The sequence below is a fragment of the Ranitomeya imitator genome, chromosome 1 (assembly GCF_032444005.1).
Source record: "Ranitomeya imitator isolate aRanImi1 chromosome 1, aRanImi1.pri, whole genome shotgun sequence".
NCBI lineage: Eukaryota > Metazoa > Chordata > Amphibia > Anura > Dendrobatidae > Ranitomeya > Ranitomeya imitator.
This window is the reverse complement of record NC_091282.1, coordinates 157,888,429-157,911,756: the sequence shown is the minus strand read 5'-3', so window position 1 is coordinate 157,911,756 and position 23,328 is coordinate 157,888,429. Positions and strand designations below refer to the sequence as shown.

At 41.1% G+C, this 23,328-nt stretch overlaps 2 protein-coding genes across 2 annotated transcripts in view; both read left to right on the top strand.

Annotated features, from left to right (window-relative positions):
- SKIC3 (SKI3 subunit of superkiller complex) overlaps positions 1 to 22,794 on the top strand; it is a 237,132-nt gene extending 214,338 nt beyond the window's left edge. The window contains exons 38-41 of the mRNA XM_069751930.1: positions 3,715 to 3,867; positions 4,690 to 4,817; positions 20,340 to 20,463; positions 22,602 to 22,794. Coding sequence (XP_069608031.1) covers positions 3,715 to 3,867; positions 4,690 to 4,817; positions 20,340 to 20,463; positions 22,602 to 22,679 — 483 coding nt within the window. The 3' untranslated portion in view covers positions 22,680 to 22,794. The remainder of the gene's footprint in view (positions 1 to 3,714; positions 3,868 to 4,689; positions 4,818 to 20,339; positions 20,464 to 22,601) is intronic.
- On the top strand, positions 15,075 to 17,214 carry LOC138657657 (piggyBac transposable element-derived protein 4-like). The gene is made up of 2 exons (XM_069745378.1): positions 15,075 to 15,217; positions 15,295 to 17,214. The coding sequence occupies exons 1-2, from the start codon at positions 15,159 to 15,161 to the stop codon at positions 17,111 to 17,113; spliced, it is 1,878 nt and encodes a 625-aa protein (XP_069601479.1). The 5' UTR covers positions 15,075 to 15,158; the 3' UTR covers positions 17,114 to 17,214.
- Positions 22,795 to 23,328: the final 534 nt, after the last annotated feature.

The following is a 23,328-nucleotide window of genomic DNA, read 5'->3' as shown; positions in this document are numbered from 1 at the left end:
CGGTGACAAATTGGAGTTTCTGGATGTTGATGTTTACATCCAGGGAGGAAAATTGTGTACTTCGGTATACCGTAAACCAACCGCCATTAACTCATTGTTACACCATGATAGCTTCCATCCACACCATGTGAAAAGGTCACTACCATATAGTCAATTACTGAGGACCAAAAGAATTAATAACACAACTAGAGGGTTTGAAGAACAGTCTAAAGAGCTGTGTCAGAGGTTCAGAGATAGAGGGTACCCAGAAGAGATTCTTGGGGATGCTTTGAGACGGGTTAATACCCGTACGCACTCTATGGACTCCGTTAAAATTACTCCCAGACGGTTCAATTTCTGTTTCCAGTATGGTCCCATGGATAGAGACATCAGATCCATAATAAGGAAACATTGGCACATACTGGAGGGGGATAAAGAATTAGCTGACATTGCGGTTGAGGGCCCTCTTATTGCTAACAGACGGGGGAGAAGGATCAGAGATGTTTTAGTTCGAAACCGTATTTCGGAACGAAAAGATACATGGCTAGAGCAGATGACACTGAAAGGGAATCACAGGTGTGGGCAGTGCCGCTATTGTCGTTTTCATATTCAGACCCCTGTTTTGAGTATCGGTCCCTGTACACATTACGTCCGTCAATTGATCACCTGCAGGACAGACTACGTAGTATACGTTATTTTCTGTCCATGTAGAAGATTCTATATAGGCAAGACCATCAGAAAATTGTTCACACGTTTTAGGGAACATCAGAGATCGATTTATTCAGGGAAAGGTGTTCCCAGACTGATCCAACATGTTAAAGAATGTCACGCAGGTGATCCCAACGTTTTAACATTTGCAGGGATCGAAAGAGTTTTTCCACCGAAACAAGGTGGTGACTGGCAAAAATTATTGCTACAGCGTGAAGCCAGATGGATAATGAGAACAAAGGCTTCGGGACCGGCGGGTCTGAATGAAAAAATAGACATGGCGGTATTCCTATGATATGATATGACATTTTGTAAATTATTGGTTTAGCCAAAGACAATTGTGAATTTGAATTTTCGGTTCTCATTGTCCACTCTCCCTCCTTCCTCTGGCAGATTGACTTCTTTTTCGCATTATTAGGATTAATAAGGAGACACTGGTTGTTTGTCAGGACCAGCGTTAAAAGCTCATCTTTTCATGTTGAAAAAACGCTACGTGTGACTTCGTCCTTATGTAACTCAGCTATAATATGTTTAAATGTTTATTCTCCAGGTTTATTTTGTAACTCGAGGTGTACAAATTTAACATCATGGTTTTCATGTCCTGTTACTGTTTTTAATATGTTTGTATATTTCCTTACCTTCCCATGTGCACCTGATTTCTGCCTGCGCTGAGGGGGATGTACGTCAGGGGGGGGCGGTGCTTAAGCTCCTATCTCTCCTGGCGTGTCCCTACTCCAACGTGGACCCGTAGAAGCGCCGGTGTGGGCGCGAAACGGCTGTTGTCCTCTCCCCGCTCACCACCTTTCCTCTCCTCTCCCCCGTGCCGTGAAGACGGTTTCACTGATGCTTAATTAAAGGACTCATATCCGCTTCACAGGACTGGTGAGTGTTGCCGCGTCTTTTCTTTCTTTTTGATGTTCATATTGAAATACCTTTGTGGTTCAGACGTGAGCACCTCACCATATATTTGGAGCTCAGGAACTCTGTCTGTGATTCCATGTGGATTTCTTGTTATCGGGCTGTGCTGCTCTTTTTCTTTTTCTTTTTTCTTTTTTTGATTGAAGATATATTACAAAGTTACTTATTTTTACTTGTACTATTGATTTATGAGAAAAATTAAAATGACAATCACTCTTTAAATGTCTTTTCACTTGTCATTGAGATGCACCCAAATATATTATTGGTGAAGTTGCACAATCTGTGCCCCAACACAACAAAATGACTATTAATGTCTATAGAAAAACCTCATAGGAATTTAAGAGTAAAACTCCATTTACTTACAGATCTCTCACCAATCATACCAATCTTACAGATTATAAGATTGATTTATTAATGCTAATCTGCTGCTTCAATGACCGCCAATTGACAACATATTTGTTGGGTGTTTAGTAGCCTGTTTTGAGAGGCCATCACACTTCAGATGCGCACAGAACATTCTGTATTAGATATCGCTAAGTGATAGGCTGCCATTGTTCTCAGCAGCGCAGGTCCTGTGTACCAAAGGTGATTGCTAAAATTGGTGGTGTTTTGTTAACACCCAACGAATGAGTGTATTCCTCGTTCTTCAAGCGATCATCTGCCTGTTTACACTGCATGGCTAGCAGGAAACCAGTATTCCTAGGAGATAGTGATGAGCGAATATACTCAATATTTGAGATTTCTCGAGCACGCTCGGGTGTCCTCCGTGTATTTTTTAGTGCTCGGAGATTTAGCTTTCTTCACCGCAGCTGAATGATTTACATCTGTTAGCCAGCTTAATTATATGTGGGGATTCCCTAGCAACCAGGCAACCCCCACATGTACTTATGCTGGCTAACAGATGTAAATCATTCAGCTGCGGGAAGAAAACTAAATCTCTGAGCGCTAATAAATACTCGGAGGATCCCCGAGCATGCTCGAGAAATCTCCAGTACCGAGTATATTCGCTCATCACTTCTAGGAGATATCGTTCACAATAATCATGTTGTATGCACCTTAACCCATGTCCCCCAACAGATGTTCTCATCTTCTTCATCTCTTGTAAGTCTCCTAAAATAAAACCGTCCTATTCTCTATAATGGAGTTGTCTGTCAGATATCTGTCTACAACCTACAGTCTCGGTGTTTGGCTTACAGATAAAACAGGCAAGATCAATTTTCTGGCAGATTTGACAAAGTTCAATCAGATGAAATGGCCAATTACACATAACAGTTTTGGTCTAATTGGTCACAAATTTGTCGTCTTTATAAATGCATTTTTAAGGCCCGTACACATTAGCCTATTATCTGGCGAACCTGCCTGTATAGACTAGTTTGACTGGCGGCCCGATGTGTATGGGGGTGTCGGGGGAAATGCCGAAGGGGCTTGTCCAACTTCAGACAGCCAATCACATTGTTCTACCAGAGATAAGACGCTGACCGATGTGTCAGGCAGTGGCTTTCTCAAAGAAAATGCTAGAGCGCTCGGTTGAGCAAGCACTCCTGTGTATAGTTATTATTATTAAGGTTGAAGGAAGACTTTAAGTCCATCTAGTTCAACCCATAGCCTAACCTAACATGCCCTAACATGTATGGGAGAGTCAGCTGAGTGCGCTGTTGGCCAAGCAATCACCCGACAACCATCTAATACGTCTGGCCATCTTTAAGCCTAATGCATGAGTCCTCTGCTATACCTCTGTGGGCCTCTGATTTCATACTGAGACATATCAAGCTTATATTTTCCGTATGAATCTGGAAGAAAATCCTTTAATGCTCCATGAGATGCTATATGAATGGGTTGTGGTTTTCCATCGAAGAATAGTTATGTATATTTGAAACCGTCCAGAGGCTGCTTAGAATCACACCTAGACTTCATACAAGGGAGGACGTATAGCGTTTGTGCTGTGCTCTGTGCGTCAGAACACAATATATATTGATGACATTTTGTCAGGACATGCCAATGCGGTTAGACTAATAGTTGGTGGTATGCTGGAATTTGCCTTTATACTGATTTGTTATAGTTTTACTATTAACATTGTATCGATTCATGCATTATTTTTCTGTTTTTCAGTGGTTAGCTGATGTTTACCAGGCTCAGGGAATGATGGTGGATGCAGAGATGTGCTACAGGAAGGGGTTACACCTGGCATCCCAACAAGGAAATTGGAGTGGGAAACTCTCAAGTCTACTACGATTATCCCTTCTTGCACTTAAAGTCTGTATGGTACGTATGTTATACACAATATTTCATGTATTTAGTCTGGCCTGTTTTCTGAGCTATCATATTACCTATATATTATCCTGCCGTCTTATCCAAAAAAATCACCTTAATATCTCATCATAAGTCAGTGATGTAGTCACTCTGGCAGCCACTGAGCTCAAATGTCTTGATTTATGATGAGCTCAGAGAGATTGAGACGTGGCTGAGACACTCGCTCCTGTGATAAAACAAACATGCATGGAAATGTGTTGCCTCACAAAGCCGCAGCTGCGCGGGCTCCTGCTGTATTGTCTGTATACTCACTTATGCTTCCCCCATGGCCACGAGCTGTGGTAAGTGCCAACCATGAACTGGAGCAACTCTGCAGGGTCGGACACAGCCATTACACAGTACATAGCACAGGCACATTTATAAGATTATCTCAGCACAGGAATTTTTTTTTTTACATTTAATTGTGGAAGTTATTACGATTCCATGGTTTATTGATTAAAATGTACTTTGATCTTGGGACTTCTTTAACACACACAGAACAGTACTGCATTGTAGACTATGACCATAAGCCACTCTGTTTAATAGACTACTAATCCGATTAGAAATGGGAGAATCGATTTGCAGACGTTCGGTCCATCGGCCAAGTCAGTATTCTTTAACCGCTGGATGGAAGGCCTGTGAATCTCCTTGCCTCCCAGCTTTCCTGGCTCTTCTATTGATTTGCTGGGTTGGTGGGATGTCATCATTGGAGCATGCCAGTCTAATCAAAAGAAGAACTGTGAATGCCGAGTGGTAAGATTTCAATAAATTGTTTTGAATGTTTGCTCCATTTAGGCTCAGGTTCCTGATACTCGCTGGCCAGCACTCCTGCAAGAGGCCACAAGTGAAGTTTTGAAGATGACCTCCTGTCCATTGGCCATTCTTCTTCAAGGAATCCTACAGTTCAGCACAAAAGGATCACGGTGAGATGCAGTAATCTCTTTTTATTCTAATATATATGTCATGGACTTCATAGCTGTATATTCTCAGGCATTATATCTAAGACAATTCAGGTCCATTACGATCTGCACCATAATTCTAATTTCAGTTTATTATGTATTTCCTACTTCTTTTATAGCACCAACTTGTTCTGCAGCGCTGTACAGCGATTGTGACTATTCACATCAGTCCATGTCCCCAATGGGGCACACAACCTAAAGTCCTTTATCAAGCAAACACATTTTAAGTATGGTTCTAGAGTTTGGGAGGAAACTATGGAACTTGGAGAAAAGTCTCACAAAGTCAGAGAGAAAATACAAACTCTATTCTAGGAACAAGGTCATCTGACCTACCATGGCTATTGAAAATCCAACTTTTTTTTAAGAAAGGTAAAAAAACACAGATATTGGGTATTCAGAAAACAGAAATTACCTTAAAATGTGATTAACAGGTTATTAAGTGTAAAACAAAATAATAAAAAAAAACAGTGCCTAAAATAGTTTTTTTTTTTACTATATCCATGTCACAGAAAACGAATATACGTGTACCGTATATCGTAATTTACCATATTTTTCAGACTATAGGATGCACTCCTGTTTTAAACAGCAAAAGTAGCAAAATCGAGTGTCCTACTAATTAACAATTTTCTGTTGATGTGAAGAATTGAAGGGATAAATAGCACTAATTTTAATACATATACACAGCTCTCTGAAACAAAACCTCAGATACAGATACCATTGCCATGAAAGACAGTCCCATCCGGATTACACAGGACTAATGGGGTAAATACCCTGAGATACTTCCTCAAATATAAGTAACCAAAGGACATGAAGTATAACAACTCAAAAAATACATATTAAAATTTGATATTTATTAGTGCAAATAAAGCAACACTAAAATTTGTTAGAAACAAAAATCCAGCTATATAGTCAAAACAGTTACATAATACAGAAATATTTGAGTATTGAAAAATGGGTGCAATAAAAACAGTGTTGCACCATGGATATAGAAAAGGGGGGGTATGAAGACCTGGTAACACAAAGTAATAGCTGCCAATAGGGTAAGGTAAAATGCCCAATGCTAAATAGATCCCCTAGCAGCTATGTGGGATGAGAACGTAACATCAAGTGAAGGGTAAATACCCTATAGTTCAGCGACCCCAAGGTAGTCAAAATATAGGAGGACTAGTCCCATATCCACATCTTACCCTTTTCCTTCTCCATGGTTCACAACACGCGCCCCTATGCACGTTTCGCCCACAGCTTCGTCGGGGGGCCCGACTCATCTCTGCTACATCAACACGCACGCATGTCTGCTACATCAACACGCACGCATGTCTGCTGCATCAAACCGCACTCATCTCTTCTACATTGGCATGCACTCAATCTCTGCTACATCAACACGCACGCATGTCTGATACATCAACACACATGCATGTCTGCTACATCAATCCGCACACATCTCTTCTACATTGGCACACACTCAATCTCTGCTACATAAACACGCACGCATCTCTGCTACATCAATACACATCCAGCATTTTTACATCAATACAAACTCACAGCTCTGCTACATCAACATGCACCATCTCTTCTACATAGGTGCGCACTCATCTCGGCTACATCAACACGCACGCATCTCTGCTACATCAATACACATACAGCTTTTTTTTTACATCAACACAACCTCACAGCACTGCTACATCTCACACACTCTGTACACACAAACCTGTGACTGATCACATGCGCAGCTAGTCAGGTCCTGCATTGTGCTTGCACCCTTAGTGATGTGCAGGTCCTGCTAGCTTTCTCTCCTGTCCTGCACCCATCAGACTGATCACTGTTGGGCAGGAGGAGAGAGAGCTGAGCCGCTGCATAGTTTTCTCCGTGATAGGGAGAGGTGCTGGGTGTTATCGCCAAGCCAGAGTCCTGCCCTGACAGGCAGGGTCTCCGGTGTGTCACTTCATTCACCCTTTCTGTGGTCAGTTCTTCCCTTCCCCATGCTTCCAGCCACTCCTCTAGCCATGTCCTTAGCGCGCGCGTGCGTGCACTCCCGCCTTCTTAAAGGGTCAGCGTGTGCACTTGCTATTTCCTCCCCAGCCAATGGCTGTGGGACATTGTGTATACATTGCTTCCCCACTGGGGAGGTGCCTGAGCAACCTTCCTGTTTTGCAGTCTCAGTTGTGTAAGGCTGAATACCTGTCGCTACTGCACTCCGCTGCAAATCTTCCCTGCTGCACTCTGATGCGGATCCTGCCTGCTGCACTCTGGTACAAACTCTGTCTGCTGCTTCTAAATCAAACTCTGCCTGCTGCTCCCTCCAGTCTGTCCTCTGGGTCCAGCTGCTCCCTCCAGTCTGTCCTGGAGTGGCACCTGGCGTTTATTGGGAGCCAAGTCTAACCTCACCATCAGAGGCTCTAGTGAACATTCAGGTGATCACTTAATCACGCCCCTCCAGGCTCTCCATGGTCCGTGGCACAGTGGGTCCACCAACCACCTCTGTGACATTGGGTCAGCATTCCTCTTCGATGAAAGGAAGCTGCCTGTAAGGCACCCTTTTTTTTTACCAAGATTTTTTGTTACTAAAAACTGTGCATTACCGGTTGAAAAATTGAGGCAAAGTACAACTAACAGTGGAAAAGAACAATACTATTTATCTCACATCAAGATGGCCTCAGATTGCCATATCAGTCAAACACTAAAATAGGCGCTGAAGTGAGGCAAAAAAAATGGCATCTCAGGAAGGGGGTAAGACTTTGTTGCTGCTGATTTTTTCCTCCGATTTGATAATGCTGCTTTGCATAAATATTAGTTGACATCCTGGCACCTTTTGTCGCTGCTAATGTAGGCTGAAATACTATTCTAGATAGTGAAATGTCATATCCACTAGTTGGCCCTGCTATGACCCCACTGCGCAGCCCACGCTGGGGTCGCCTGTCTCTCTTGAAGTTGGCGTCAGTATGTGATGCGCTTGGAAATTAATCTTGGCACGGTCTGTGTAACTGACAGTAAATCCATGGCTCTTGGCGCAACATTTCTATATTGTCTATGATCCCATTACTTTGTATTACAGAGAACCTGTCGCCACCTTTATGTTCCCCTCTCTCATGGCATCGGAAGTTGGTGACAGACACGCTGATTTCTGTGCTCTGGCAATTATTATCTCTGTCCTGTTGGATGTGGAGGAAGTCAAATGCACCAGATACAGGTCTTCTAAGGAGGAGGTGTCTCATATCAGTCTACTCATCTGTGAAGGGAAAAAGAGCAGTGTGGTTTAGTCAAGTAGTTACTTTGATAATCCCTGTCAGAATGGCTGTGTAATGAAAGTGTTCAACACCTTGCCTGATTGACAGCTTCTAAGTGACCTTTCTCCCTGCTGCTGCTGAGTTCTCTCAAAGCTCAGCACAAGCTGCAGCTGGGTGGCTGGAGATTGAATACGCTTTCACTAATGATTATTTCACTCTGGGCTCATCTTATTTTCAGGATTATTCAGCCATTATGACATGGCTTTTCAAAGTAAGTACACCAGCCTAATTAGGTGTAAGAAATACATTTTGCATTGTGAAATCTGCTGACAGATCCACTTTAAAGTAATCCCATTCACCCAAGGAGAACCACACTTGACTAAGTGTTTATGCCCCTTCCTTTCACCGAGGGTCTCAGCACTTGGACCCAATCAAATTGTTTTACATGGTTTACTATGACATGTCAAAGTTTTTGGAAGGTGCGTATGTTTCCACACCCTCTCTAGTGCTTGTATGTGGGTATGATTATATGGCACTGATTTAGCACAAGCTTTATATCCCTATCATGGACTGTATATTATAGTCCTCCCCAATTTCTCCTGCCTAGTTAGTAGCATTTCTCTTAGAGTCCAGTCATATTGTCCTATGTAAAGTCTATCGGTATCCCTGCGGCCATAGATTTCCTGTTTTGTGCTACCGTATGGCACTGATAAACCATGTAAATGATATAAACTGGTATAAAGTAAATAATAAATGAGATAATGATAAAATGATTTGAGCTGTAAGAGGTGGTCGCCTTCCTATTATTCTTATAGGCAGTTTAATGGCTCTGTTTCCATATTAATGATCCGTGCTTAGAGAGTTTGTAAGCAGTGATTTATTGTAACCGGCTAATGTGCAGATATTCTTATTAATTCTGAACTAATGCATATTGCCTGTGACTAAATTATTCTCTGAACAAAATCATAGTTCCACAACGTACTGTTTCCTTTATTAAATTTCTCCTTGATTTCCAGCGAATTGTGGTCTTTGGTAGGAGATGTTGAGTGGTGGGACTGAGGTGTAGCTTCGATTGGGACACTCGGCAACCTTTAGAACGAGGGTCCCTTAGTTTCTTATAGGATGTAATAATGACTGCAGAGTGGAATAAAACATTTTTGTTTTTTATTTGTTGTTGTTTTTTATTTTTTATTTAGTCTCTTGCGGAGATACGGTATTAGCAATCAAAGTATTTGACACCTAATAAGTTAACATCCACTTGAACTTAAAAAAAGTTATCAGACAGTTTTCACTGGTGGCATATACTTCTTCTCCTATATGATGCTGACCAATCATAAGCATCACTTAAAGGAAAGATAAATAGGCACCCACAATAGCTTATAGCAAGTTTCTCAGATTGAGAGATATAATGATACAGTCCTGATCTCCTGGCCTAACCTCCTGCATGAGTCAGTATCAGGGAAGGGGCAGTGCAGCTGAGTTCAGCTGTGTCACATCACACAGCTTCTATCAGTTCACATTATTACTTAGTGTGTCAGTAATCACACTTATGTGTGCTGTGCTCATGTAATTTGTACTCCCTGTTCAGTAAGATCAAGCCTGTCATTACATCTCACAGCCTGCCTGTTCTTTGCTCCTCCTGTGTAAGATGTAATGGCAGCCTGCTGTTTTCTCACTGAATAGTGATTACAAAATGCCCGGAGCACAACAGACATATAGTCATGGCCGAAAGTTTTGGCACCTTTTAACTTGTTCTAGAAAATGGAAGTATTTCACCCTGAAATTTATTGGAATTACACATGTTTTGTTATATACACGTTTATTTCCTGTGTGTATTGGAACAACACAAAAGAAAACAGAGGGGAAAAACAGGCAAGTTGGACATCATTCACACAAAGCCCCATGAACCAGACACAGTTGTTGCAACTGGAATTTTTGAACACTCTTCTTTTGTAAACTGCTCTAGGTCTTTTCAATTTTTCTTTGGCGTCTACGTCCTAGGGAGATTAACTACCATGCCATGGGTTGTAAACTTCATTATGTTGCGCACTATGGACAAAGGAATATCAAGATCTCTGGAGATGGACTAGTAAGCTTGAGATTGTTGATATTGTTCAACTATTTTGATTTTCAAGTCCCCAGACAGTTGTCTTGCGTGGCACACACAAACACATAATGCAAAGATTGAGTCAACTTCTTTCCTTTTTATCTGGTTTCAGGTGTGATTTTCAAATTGTCCATAAGGTTATTTGCCACAGGTTTTGTGTGAAATTATGTCTAATTTGCCTTTTTTTCTCTTTTTTTGTGGTGTTCCAATGCACACAAAATAAATAAACATGTATAGCAAAACATGTGTAATTGCAATAATTTTCTGGGAGAAATACTTCATTTTCTGAAACCATTTCAACGGTGCCAACACTTTCAGCTATGACTGTAAGTGTGACTACTGACACATTTTTGGACATGCAGCTTGGAGGAGGGCAGTGCAGCAAAGGTGACAATGTATGTGAGGAGGAGAGCTGATAGGGGTTTGTAATGTGATACAGCTAAACTCAGCTGTGCTGTCCCTCCCCCATAAGGACATTACCTGCAATGCGTTAGTCATCAGTGTTTTTGAATCATGCAGAAGGTTAAACTAGGAGATCAGGGCTTACATCTCCTACACCAAGGCATCTTCTCTAAGCTATTGTGGTGAGTGTTCTTCTTTCTTTTGAGTGTTGCTGCCTGCTTGTGATTGGTCAGCATTAGTGATGAGCAATTGTGCTCGGATAAGGGCTTAGCTGAGCATGCTCGGGTGCTAACATAGTATCTTGAGCATTCTTGAAAAATATATTCGAGACCCCACGGCTGGATGCATGGAGTGCCTGTTTAATAGGCCAGCCGAGAGGCATGCAGCCGTGGGGACTAGAACATAGTTTTTGAGCATGCCCAAGATAAATCGATTAGCACCCGAACATGCTTAGATAACCCTTTATCCAAGCACGTTCGCTCATCACTAGTCAGCATCATACAGGGAGAAGAAGTACAGAACCCAATGAAACCTGTCTGACTGTACTCGCTTGGATTTTAAAAAAAAAAAACCCAATTACAAATATCTTTGATACAAGAAATGTTATCTCATTAGATGCCAAATACTTTGCTGATATTCCCCCAACTGAGAGGCAAAATTAATTTTAAAAAAATGTTTTATTCTGTTCTGCAAATTCTGTGTCCAGGTCAACATGAAAACTTTGGTGAAAGTTCTTCTTTAAACCTGTGTCATTACAGAAGGAGGAGGTTGTACCGCATGTACAGTGTTACTTAGGCTAGGTTCACATTTGCGGCTGCGTTTTGTACGCAACCGCAAACGCATGGCAAAACGCATGATAGCGCTGTGTTTTTTATCCGCATCAACTTACGCATGACGAATAAAAATGCGCAATGTTTGCATGCGTTCGCGAAGTTTATGCGCATGCGTTGTTATAAAAAAAAATTTCAAGGATAATTTCATTGACACAAGCCAAATGGGGGTGGCTCATAGTGTTGCTGTATATAGATCCTTGTGCAAACGCATCTCCTTGTGTTCCTATACGTTCCCATAGACTGTAATGCGTTGTTTTGACGCACTCCTTCAGCAAACGTCTGCATGTGTATGTCGGCGGAAATTTGCCGCTAAACAAATTCTAACATGGTGCATCAGCCACGCCCCTCCGCACACCGTGAAAATACGCATGCATAAGCAAACGCGGGCGAACACATGTAAACGCATGCACCTGCGTCTGCAATGTTAAAGATATGAGATCAAGACACATGTGGATGTATGCGTCAGAAACGCTACGGACACAACCGCAAATGTGACACCGATGACATGTGAGTCATCTTCATTCTGCAAGGTGCGATGGCGGGGTCAGAGTAAATGATAGGTCAGACTGGGATATAGTGCGAAAGGTGAAGGGTTACTTGCAGAACAGCTACACAAAGCTTGTATTGAAGTCATATTAATGCAGTTCCTTTCTATCAGTTCACCTGAAATATCGGAAACCTGAACTTGTATAGGAAGATGGTGACAAACACCATTCCAAGCTTAAGTCTTGGTTTTAATTTCCCTAAGGAAATAAAGCATCTAGGGTTGTTAATCTATTACCACCAATATTTTTCATGGGCTGCCCATGTTTATCAGCTGGAAAATCCATTAACATTTACTTTACAACGTCCAGGTCTGCAGGTAAAAAAAAAATACATAAAGATAAACTAAAATGTCAGATAACCGGCTCGTATAAATGCATCTAATCCTAAGGGAAAGATGGCTGCACTCCAATTCAGCTCATGGATAGGTTTAGATGATTACTTGGGCATAGTATAATGACTAGTTCATGCATCATGGCATACAGGATTTATTATGCGCTCATCTTACAAAGCCCACAGCCTGACCGTGCACACGTGGTTAACATGCTTCACTAGATGCAAGGATTTCTCTGCTGGGGCTAAATCTGTGTCTTGTACCTATTCTGTCTCCTGTGGAGGCTCCTCACGTAGAATATGTGCACATATGATGTTTCTATAGAGAAAATGATATGTGGTTTTATTACAGGTATTTAAAGATAAAAAAAAATCTGATGTATGATCTAGTCATCCTGATGTCTGAACACTGGCGAAGGTTGTAACAGAATCATGGTCTGGAATCAGTACAAAATGTCAAAAGCATCAGATGCCGGACTCCCAAAAACCCAGCGATCAGCTGATTGAAGGGTGTGGAGGGCACCGCTCTGTACAATGTGTAGGGGCAGTGACTGGTACTGCAAGCGGTGCTGATCACTTGTATGGGAGAGACATACAGGACCATTTACGAGCCCTGCATACCTTACCAAGCTGTGGCACTTAGGGTGCGCTGCGGCCCTTGGCATTAGCTGACCATTGGGGTGCGAGAATCTTCGCACAACCTCTCCGGTGCCCTTTTATCTCCATCTTCTTGCCACTTCCTGTGAAGTCCTGTCTGTACCTCCTGACTTCTGGCTGCCACATCCATGTGGATCTGCACACAAGATATCATGTATGGGCTTGTTGCTCGTCTACTGTAAAGACTGAGCGCGCACAGTTCAACCACAGAAAAGATACCAGAAACAGGGGTACAGGAAGAGCGGTACAACAATTCTGCTTGTGCTCGATGGCCAAAATTGGAGAGAAAAGCCTAACGGTTCCTAAATAATGAAAAAGGTATGTGGGTGTTTAAAGGAAGACAAGTTAGGTGGTGTAACCTCAGACACAGGAAGTAGCAAACCCCTTTCATTCCCAGAACATGTTTGTAATTCCAAAAATAATGCAGGATTTTCATGTTGTTCTATAGTAGCTGAGTCATTGACTTGGGATTTCCAGGACTATATTTTGCTTCTGATTGAATTTACTTAAATGATTAACCAGTAAATATTAGTCTATGGGTTGCCATGTTTTTTTGTCTTGAGTTGTTAAAAATAAAAACCAACACTATTTCGTAGTCATACACATTGGATCTCCCAAAGGGGTGGTCTACCAGCTTTCCCTAAACGACTCGTTTGCTTTTAACAAACCATTTAAGCACCATGTTTGGATGTCATCGGGCTTTCCCAGATATCACCTCGTTGTACCTTGTGATCTAGTCGGCACGTCCAAGCTATGACAAGTGCTGACCACCAGTGTTTGAGCAGATAATTCAGGTAACAATCAATATGGCTGCACTTCTTGTCGAATGTCTGCCTCAACAAAACAGAGAAACGGAAAATGGGACTGTTTAGAAGGAAACCTTTTAATAACTGTTGGCTATAACTCGAATTTGTGAATTGCTAACACAGGACAAGCTTCACATTTTGGATGGAAATATTGTTTAAGAATCTCTTTTTACATAGGATTTTTTATATTTTAAGCAAAATACAACCTCAGACATGTATATGATCCCGGGTCCTAGCACAGGGTGTTTTATCTTTCTGTGGAGCTCTACAATGAATGAATGTTTAGAGATGAGATTGTGTTGAGAACAGTTAGGATTTGGCGTGATCTCCTCGAGTGTTTAGTACCCAACCCAGAGCCGGCCATCTGTGATCTCATCCTGGCAGAGCTATGGATGTACTGCAGCAAGTCAGATTTTTCTCTCACAATTTTCTCTTGCCTACAAAAAATATATATGTCTTAAGATGTCTTTCTCATCATAATTTATGAAAGAATATCCTGTATATTAAGACATTTTGAGGAAGAGAACACAGAGGCCTGGAGGGTCTAAAATTCTGTTTATACCTTTGAAAGCCTTGATTTCTAATTTACGCTTGCATAGCTTGTACATAAGACATGAAGAAATCTGGATCTTGTTAAGACATATCACCATCTTGCATAGAATGAATTTTGGTGTGCATTATATAAATTTTATGCAGATTTCTAAACATGTGCTAGAAATATATCTTAAACCCCATAGATATTCTATAGCCTGCATCTGTGTCTTGTCAGCAGCAGTCGTTGCTGAGCTCCGATGGCTGTTTTAAACCATTTAAATGTTGGTGTCAATCAGAGGCATTTAACCCTTGTCAGGCTGCATAATTTTACAACCTTAACAGGCTGCATAGGTACAATTGTACCTTCACATATACCTCCACTGTGGGAAGACTTTACTTGGTTTCAGAAACTAAAGTTCATTCAGCTACAAATGTTATGCTGATATCTATTGTTCAGTGTTGTTACTGGTCACTTATGTTGCTGTCAATTAAGTTAATTCAAACTGGGAGTGGCTTCTACTTGTCTTCCTGCCTCCCTCCTCTCATTAGCCATTTTGCTGTTCATCTCATTGCTGTGAGCACACATTTCTAGGCTTGTGAAGTCTTCAATTTCTTGGAAACGAAGGTAGGAAAGTCTCACAGCATCTAACAGCCAGTTATACCTTTATTCTCATTATGTGGGGACAGAACAGTCAAATTGTCTTTCAGCCTGGACTTGGCTTACATATATTTTGTATGAAACTTATCACTATAGGTATAATTTTTATACGAAAAATGGATAATAATTAGTATCTACATATTGTTTTACGATGTTTTATTTATATTCAGCACAAAATACGAAGCCAAAATTCATCTAGCAAGTCATCATGAGTGATAGTAATGCTGGATCTAGTTTCCGCCATAATCCAAGAAAACGTGTTTGCAGGTTAGTATAATTTTGTGAAAAGCCAATAATGTAGTATTTCGGAAAATTATTTATTTTACATTTTTTCATATTTACAGATTTACGTCTGACGAAATAATGCGAATGCTAGAAGAATCTGATTCTGAGCATGAGGATGAACCATATGTTCCATCTGATGATGAAAACTATGTACCACAAGTGGATGTTACTGAAGAAGATTCAGACATTGAACAAGAAATGGTCATAGAGCATGAAAATGAATACGAATCAGACGAAAGTGTTGAGGATGATTCTGTGCCTCAAAGTGCAGGCGACATTTGGACTGCTAAGGATGAAACTCAGTGGTGCAGTAATCCACTGCCAAATGCACAAACAAAATCTCGTAATGTCCTACGACAAAGAGGTGGCCCTGCAGCAATCAGCAACCTATATACAGCAAAAGAGCTATTCAAGTCCATCATGACTCCCGAGATGTGTGACATCATATTACGGGAAACGAATCGAAAGGCCAAGAGAGTTTGTGATGCTTACAACAACGAACTGGTACAACGTTTTCCTGATTCTTCCAAACGGCCACCACAAAAAACATTCAAGCAATTTACTGAAACTGAACTTCATGCATTTTTGGGCATACTGATTGCTGCTGGTGTGCACAGAGCCAACAAAGAGAATCTGGAGGAAATGTGGAATGTTGCTGCTCTGCCTCTTATACGTGCAGCCATGTCTCGTGACCGCTTCAAGATGATACTCAGATTTATCAGGTTTGACAACGAAAATACACGTGCAGAACGTGTGCAAACAGATAAAGCTGCACCAATACGGGACATCTGGACAATGCTGAACAGTAATCTGGAGAGAGCCTACAAGCCATATCATTGTATCACCGTCGACGAGCAATTATTTCCATTTAGAGGTCATACTAAATTTACCCAGTATATACCTTCAAAACCAGCTAAATATGGCATAAAGATTTTCTGGGCTTGTGACTCATCAAATGCCTACCCTTTACAAGGTCAGCTCTACACTGGGAAACCAACTGATGGTCCTCGACAAGTAAACATTGGAGAACGAACAGTATTGGACCTAGTGAGCTCGTATAAAGGCTCTGGAAGAAATGTCACCACCGATAACTTCTTTACAACCATGGAACTAGCTAAGGTATTGAACTCCTGGAACATGACACTAGTTGGTACAGTGAGAAAAAACAAAAGGTTCCTACCTAACAACATGCAGCCTGCCAAAGAAAGGCCTGTATACTCGACAAATTTTGCCTACAATCATGATGCAACAGTCTGTTCATATGTACCAAAGAAGAACAAATCAGTCGTGCTTCTATCATCTATGCACATGACGGGAGAAGTTGAAGAGACACTAGCAGCCAAGCCAGAGATAATAAAATACTACAACATAACAAAAGGTGGCGTTGATGTTATGGATAAAATGTTGGGAGAGTACACTGTGAAACGACGAACATCACGTTGGACTTTGGCATTTTTCTACAATATGATTGATGTCAGTGGGTTAGCATCCTACATCATCTACAGAGAACACAATCCAAGCTTCAGGGCAAAGGATCAACGAAGAAAGTTCCTGAAAGATCTCGCAAATCAGCTGTGTATGATTGCAATTGAAGATCGTAGTACAAACAAAATGATAATGAGAAACCATTTTCTTCGAGGTGCAGTAGAAATGGTGCTTGGACGATGCATTGTGGTAGCATCGCAGCCAGCAGCTGGCCCCAAAATACCTCATGGTAGTCGTGGACCCTCCCCTGTTGTTGGTAGTTGCTATGTCTGCAGAGACCTGAGGCGAAAACAACGCAAGACTAGAAAGTCTTGTGTGGTTTGTGTGAAACCCATTTGCGATGAACACTCTGTAGCAAAGCCAACATGCATTACTTGCAAAGAAAATCAATAAAAAAAAGTTTCTTACATTTTCTTTTATAATGTAAATGAACAGTTTTTTACTTGTTTATAATAGTTAAATAGCATTATCATTAAAAAAAAATGTATGCTTTTTCCCTTGCATTATCTTCATTCAAAATATATGAGGTACATTTGTACCTATGCAGCTTGTTATGGATGCAAAAAGATCTCGACCCCTTATCTCGGAAGCGGGTGGAGATATTTTATTGAAATTTGGCCAATATATTCTGGACCAAAAATGTAGAGATGTCACGAAATTTCAGCCCTCTACGTCTTTTCGAAAAAAAGTTATTGCAATTTTAAAACGGAATAGTTACAATTGTACCTATTCAGCCGGATAAGGGTTAAAGGAAATTTAGCATAAGGTAATCTGAGAGCAGCATAATGTAGGGGCAGAGACACTGATTTCAGTGACGAGTCACTTACTGGGCTGTTTGCTGTAGTTTTAATAAAATCACTGCTTTGTCAGCAGAAGTTTATCACTAGAGGACTAGTAAACCTGCTACAAGGTGGTCCAACCACACACCCCCCCCCCCCCCCCACCACTGATTGGCAGCTTTCTACTTATGAACCCTGTACACAGAAAGCTTCCAATCAGTGGTGTGGGCGGGGTTATACAGGGCTCAGCATTCAGAGAACTGCAGCAAAGAAAACATTTCTTAAAGGGAACCTGTCACCCCATTTTTGGCCTATAAGCTAAGGCCACCGGCATCAGGGGCTTATCTAGAGTATTCCATAATGCTGTAGATAAGCCCCCGATGTAACCTGAAAGGTAAGAAAAACAAGTTAGATCATACTCACCCAGGGGTGGTCCGGTGCGGTCTGGCCTGATTGGCGTCGCGGTCCGGGGTCTCCCATCATCATACGATGACGTCCACATCATCATCGCATGAAGATGGGAGGCCCCGGACCGCGACGCCCATCGGACAGGACCGAACCGGGACCGCCCCTGGGTGAGTATGATCTAACTTGTTTTTCTTATCTTTCAGGTTACATCGGGGGCTTATCTACAGCTTTACTGAATGCTGTAGATAAGCCCCTGATGGCGGTGGCCGCATCTTATAGGCGAAAAATGGGGTGACAGGTTCCCTTTAATCAAAACTGTTATACCCAGAAAAGTGAGACATCGCTGAAATTAGGGTCTCTATCTCTACACGTTGCTGCTTCCAGATGGTGTCGATGGAACCGGTCGCCAGGGCTCATGCACATAGGCCATCTGCCACTTGTGACAAAATTGTGGGGCACCTATAGTTTACCATGGCATCCAAAGGGGCCCATTGAAGACCCCCTTCACTGCCATCTTGATACACCTGTAAGGAACCCATTGACATGAAAAAAAAATATTTTTTTTTAAATACATTCAAATCACCCCACTTCTCTGCCATTAAAAATAAAGACCTTAAAGAAATAACAAAAATAAGCATATTTTCTATTGGCACAGCCATAAAATTGCAGTCTATTAAAATATAAAATTAATTAACCTCATTGGTAAAATCCATAAAGAGAAAAAAAAATCTAAAGATTTGTGATTTATACTGCACCTCCCGAATAAAATGCAATAAAAATCAATCAAAATGTGTTATGTGCAATAGATTTGGATCAATAAAAAGAATCAGCTCACCAAGCAAACAAACAAGCTCTCACACAGCTCAATCAAAGGAAAAATGTTCACTTTCAGGGAACTTTGAAAATGGTGATTTTTTTGTTTACATTTTTTTTTTCCAACTCTTAAATTAAAAAAAAAACTTTGCAAATGTGGTATCTACATAATCATACTGGCCCGGAGAATCATGTTTTTAGGTCCTCTTTAGCACAAATAGAATGCCGTAATAACAAAACCCCAAAAGCCAGAAATAAAAAATAGAAAAAATCCACCATTTTGTCCCATTTGGAATTTTTTTTTCCTGTTTTCCAGTACATTATTAAATTAATGGTGTCATTGAAAATTACAACTCGTCCCACTCTTGGAAGACAGGAGATTAAATCGAAAATGCAAAAAATAAAATTGTCTGCAGAGACAAGGGGTTATTCATATATGTAGATTAAATAAGGCACATTTCAGCTGCGTTGTGCAGAGGTTATTGCATCAATATCTGTACCAATGTGGCTTACAATCAAAATCCCCAGCAGTGCACACAGACTAAAGGTAGCCATTAGTGATGAGCGAGTGTACTCATTGCTTGGGTGATCGCTGAGTATTTGTAACTTCTCGGAGATTTAGTTTTCATTGCCTCATCTGCATGATTTACAGCTACTAGACAGCTTGAATACATGTGAGGATTCCCTATCAACCAGGCAACCCCCGCATGTACTCAGGCTGGCTAGCAGCTGTGTCAACAAAAACTGAATCTCCGAGCAGTTACAAATACTCAGAGATCACCCGGGCAACTAGTATACTCGCTCATCACTAGTAGCCATACATGTTAGACCAAAACTTGCCGGATGAGACAAGCATCTAAGGTGTATGACTGTGTCCTTACATCCCCCCAGATATCAGAGGCTTGTTAGTTTTCAGCTTGCCTAATATTTTTTGTTTTCATGGAAGATGAGCTGCCGCAAGAGATATCTGGCAGCAGCTTTATAACAGCTGATTACTGTTATATTGGTGTAAATTAGGAATTAAGATCCCCTCTGATTGCCACTGATTGTCCCATGCCCACTGTTCTACCCCAACTGTAAGACCACTGCCCGGAGGAGGGGTTGAATGGAGCGGTGGCTGCACTTGGGTCCTGCCACTTCGGCCTACAATAGTCAAGTGCAGCCTTGTTCTTGTGGCTGGGGTGGAACAGGTGATACAGGACTCGTATTCTGGTTATTGGTGGGTGTCCAATGGGTCAGATCCAGACCACTGTAGCAGTTATCACCTATTTACTACATATACAAAAGAGCAAACATGGAGGAGGTACTTAGGGGACAATTGAAAGGAAAATGTTTTATCCATCCACCTAGATGGTGAATAAAACTCCACTTTTTTTTCTTTATCTTGGATTCCTTAAAAGCATTTTTGGTCTTTTGTATACACTGAGGTCTTTCTTGGCTACTGTCACCACTAACTGAAGACTGCTCTGCTTTCTCTTGTTTGCTGTTTAGTGGGTAGGGGATATTTTGTGTAAATTGGAATACCCCTTTAAAGGATGGAGTTTTTTTTATTTAGTTTAGTTACATGTGATTCTTTATTTCTGTTGCATGATAAACAACAAATGTTTTTTATCCTGCAGGAAAACCAGGCAGCTTTTGGAGAAAGTGGTTTACCGTGCAGTGTGCAGTGAGTCTGTCGCCTCCGTTGCCCGCTGGTATCTCTTAAGACATCTACATGCCAAAAATGATGATCAGTTGATAGAAGTAAGTCTGTATTCTGGGTTTAGTGATTGATTGCTACAGTCATGTCTATTTCTAAAAACATTAATTAGTAGTGTCACTCTAACATGTCATGATCAAGTTACCATCTACAAGCTCATACAGGCGTCTGACAACTGCTTATTGTGCGGCACAGATGACTTAATCGCTGCTAACTTATGTCACCTCCTATGAATGATCGTTACCCAAAGATAATTTCCTAGTTATTAACCTATATATGAGATGTTCTATTTATTGGTGGAATAAGGCAGCCTAAAACCACAAGGGGCTGACGAATCACCCTTTTCTGGGTGCTCATGCATAGGCTTAGTGGGTAACCTCTTAAATCATGGCACAGTGACATTGGTGAACATATCACATGCAAATGACAGTCCAGCGCCAATTATATACATCTTAAGAAAGTTATTGTGCCACGATGCTTAACTGCTTTGTGTAAAGTACTGCTTTGTCAGTGTGTACTGATGCCAGTATGCGCTGCCCCTAAATAGATTCCGCACAACCACCCACATACCGCCCATGAAGTCACAACAAATTACAGGTTATCAGGAACGCACTGATTGCAGCTCAATAATTCAGCTCCTTTTTGTAATGAGTTCTCGGCTTTCCAACAGAATTCTTTATTTCCCCATAGTTGTTATAGAACATAGCTCTATAAGGACAATGATATAATAAAGCGATAATAGAAACACAAGTATTGGTTAAGACAAGCTCGTTCCTTCCGGGCCACTTTATACACCTTGGACTGGTTCACTGTCAGCACTTTTTTTGTTCTAAAGCGGAGCTACAATATTTTTTAATCAGATACTGAGGGTTTCCTACAAATTGTGTTCTGTCCAGGGTGTCCCCTGTGAGCTAAACAGAACTTGCTATTTCCTTCACTGATACATTGTAGCAAACTATTCCAAGAGGAGGGAGATTAGTGCTCCTGCTGTCACATATCGCTCTCTAACAGATTGTTCTGACGGAACACCATTTGGTCGCTTTTGGTTGTAAAGAAAAATGTTCCCAACCACTCACCGCTAATGAGAACATGGAGAGAAACTAGAATGCAAAGTTTAGTAGAAAGTAGTAGAACTTATGTCACTTTTAACCCTGAACCTGGTAACAAACAGTGAGGCTTTCTTGTTATTTTTCTCTCTCTATGTTGTTAAAGCAACTTGCTCTACTATACATACCGCCATTGCCTTGCTGTAGTTAAAACTGATAAAATCTTCAATACTCACCAACCCTTGCTGCAGCACTGGCTCTCCGCTGCAGTGGTAATGTCATGACTGCTCCATATATGACTGTCGCAGCCACCATTGGGCTAAGCAGTTGGTGCCATCTCCATCGGTATTACCTCTGAGCCCAGTGATTAGCTGCAGCATTTATGTGCGCTGTGGTTGTGACATCACTGCAGCTTGTAAACCATCACCAGGAGCAGCAGCAAGTCGTCACTGGAACAAGGGGTTGTCACTACAGCTAATTTTATTATTTTTAATAGACTTGAGCAAACAGACATGTAGGACCCACCTTCCAACATCTTGTGAGGAGCACATACAACGTTGTGCCCGGCCTACTAATCAGAAGAGGGTGTGTAAATGCCGGCAGTCGGAGGAGGATCCCAGAGCTCTGGTCCAGCTAATCTTTTTGCTCAACTCAAATTTTTCTGTACAGCAAACCGATGGGATTAAGTAATTTATAGTTAAGAACCCCCTTAAGTATAAGATATGCAGGGAGATAGCAGGAGTAATATCTGAGATACTGTACCAGCAGGACAACAACTTAAGGAAGGCCCAACCCTAGGTGAATGGAAACGTTGGCTATTTAAAACTACAGTATTTGGTTTGAAAAGATCTGCCGTATTCTGCAAAAAAAATCGGGTGATTAATGTGGCATATAACTATGAGTCTGAGCTATTAAAAAACAAAGAAACAGTTGTATTTATAAGATAGGATTGTGTGTCATTTCTTTCTGTTCTGCTCATGGCCGTGGCAGGTGTGGTATGTACTGTATATTGTATGGCATTTATATTTCTGTTTTTTATGATTACATGATTGATAAAAATAGCTTTTTTTGCATGTGATGTTTCATAAAATACCTTCCATCATATTTAATTGCACATTGTTTTGGTTTTTGATAAGGTACTTTTAGAAAATGCCAAAAGCCATGGAGATGAGAGAATTCTTGATCTCTACAAGCAACTATCCAAATGTTCCTAGACCTATGAAGAGATTACAGATTCCTGGACTCCATCATGTCTACTAGAATGTAACCGGGTTATTTCTGAAATACCAAATCATTGCCTAATAAACCTTACAGCATCCAGTGCCCAAATGATATTCTGCGCTTGATTTTGACTTAGACTTGGGTTATTTTTGGTCAGGTACATTGTGTATACAGATATGCTGATCTTTCTACATATATTTGGACCTAGATACACATGATGTTGCCTTTTTCACCTGCTGTCAAAACTGTGCAAGTAAGCGCTACTATGCAAATCGTATAGCTTAGATGACGTCATGTGACATGCCTCAATTTCCAATGGTACATGCTCTGTATGAGTACAAGCAGCTGATATCGGTATGAAGAAAATGTCTCTACAAGCACATTGGATACATACTTGAAAGAATTGGAAAAATCCATGCTCCCCTCTTCCAAAGATACCCAATTACTTTATGACCGGAGTTTTTCTTCAGAGTATTTCTGCACAGGTACCATAGATTCAGGTATCATAGATCAGTCTATGCATGATGAAGAGACCGGAGTAGTCTCGAAAGCTTGAAATTTACCATCTTTTCAGTTAGCCATTAAAAGGTATCAACCACTGAGGACTGTCAACTCTAAATATTTTTCAGGTACCATAGAGCA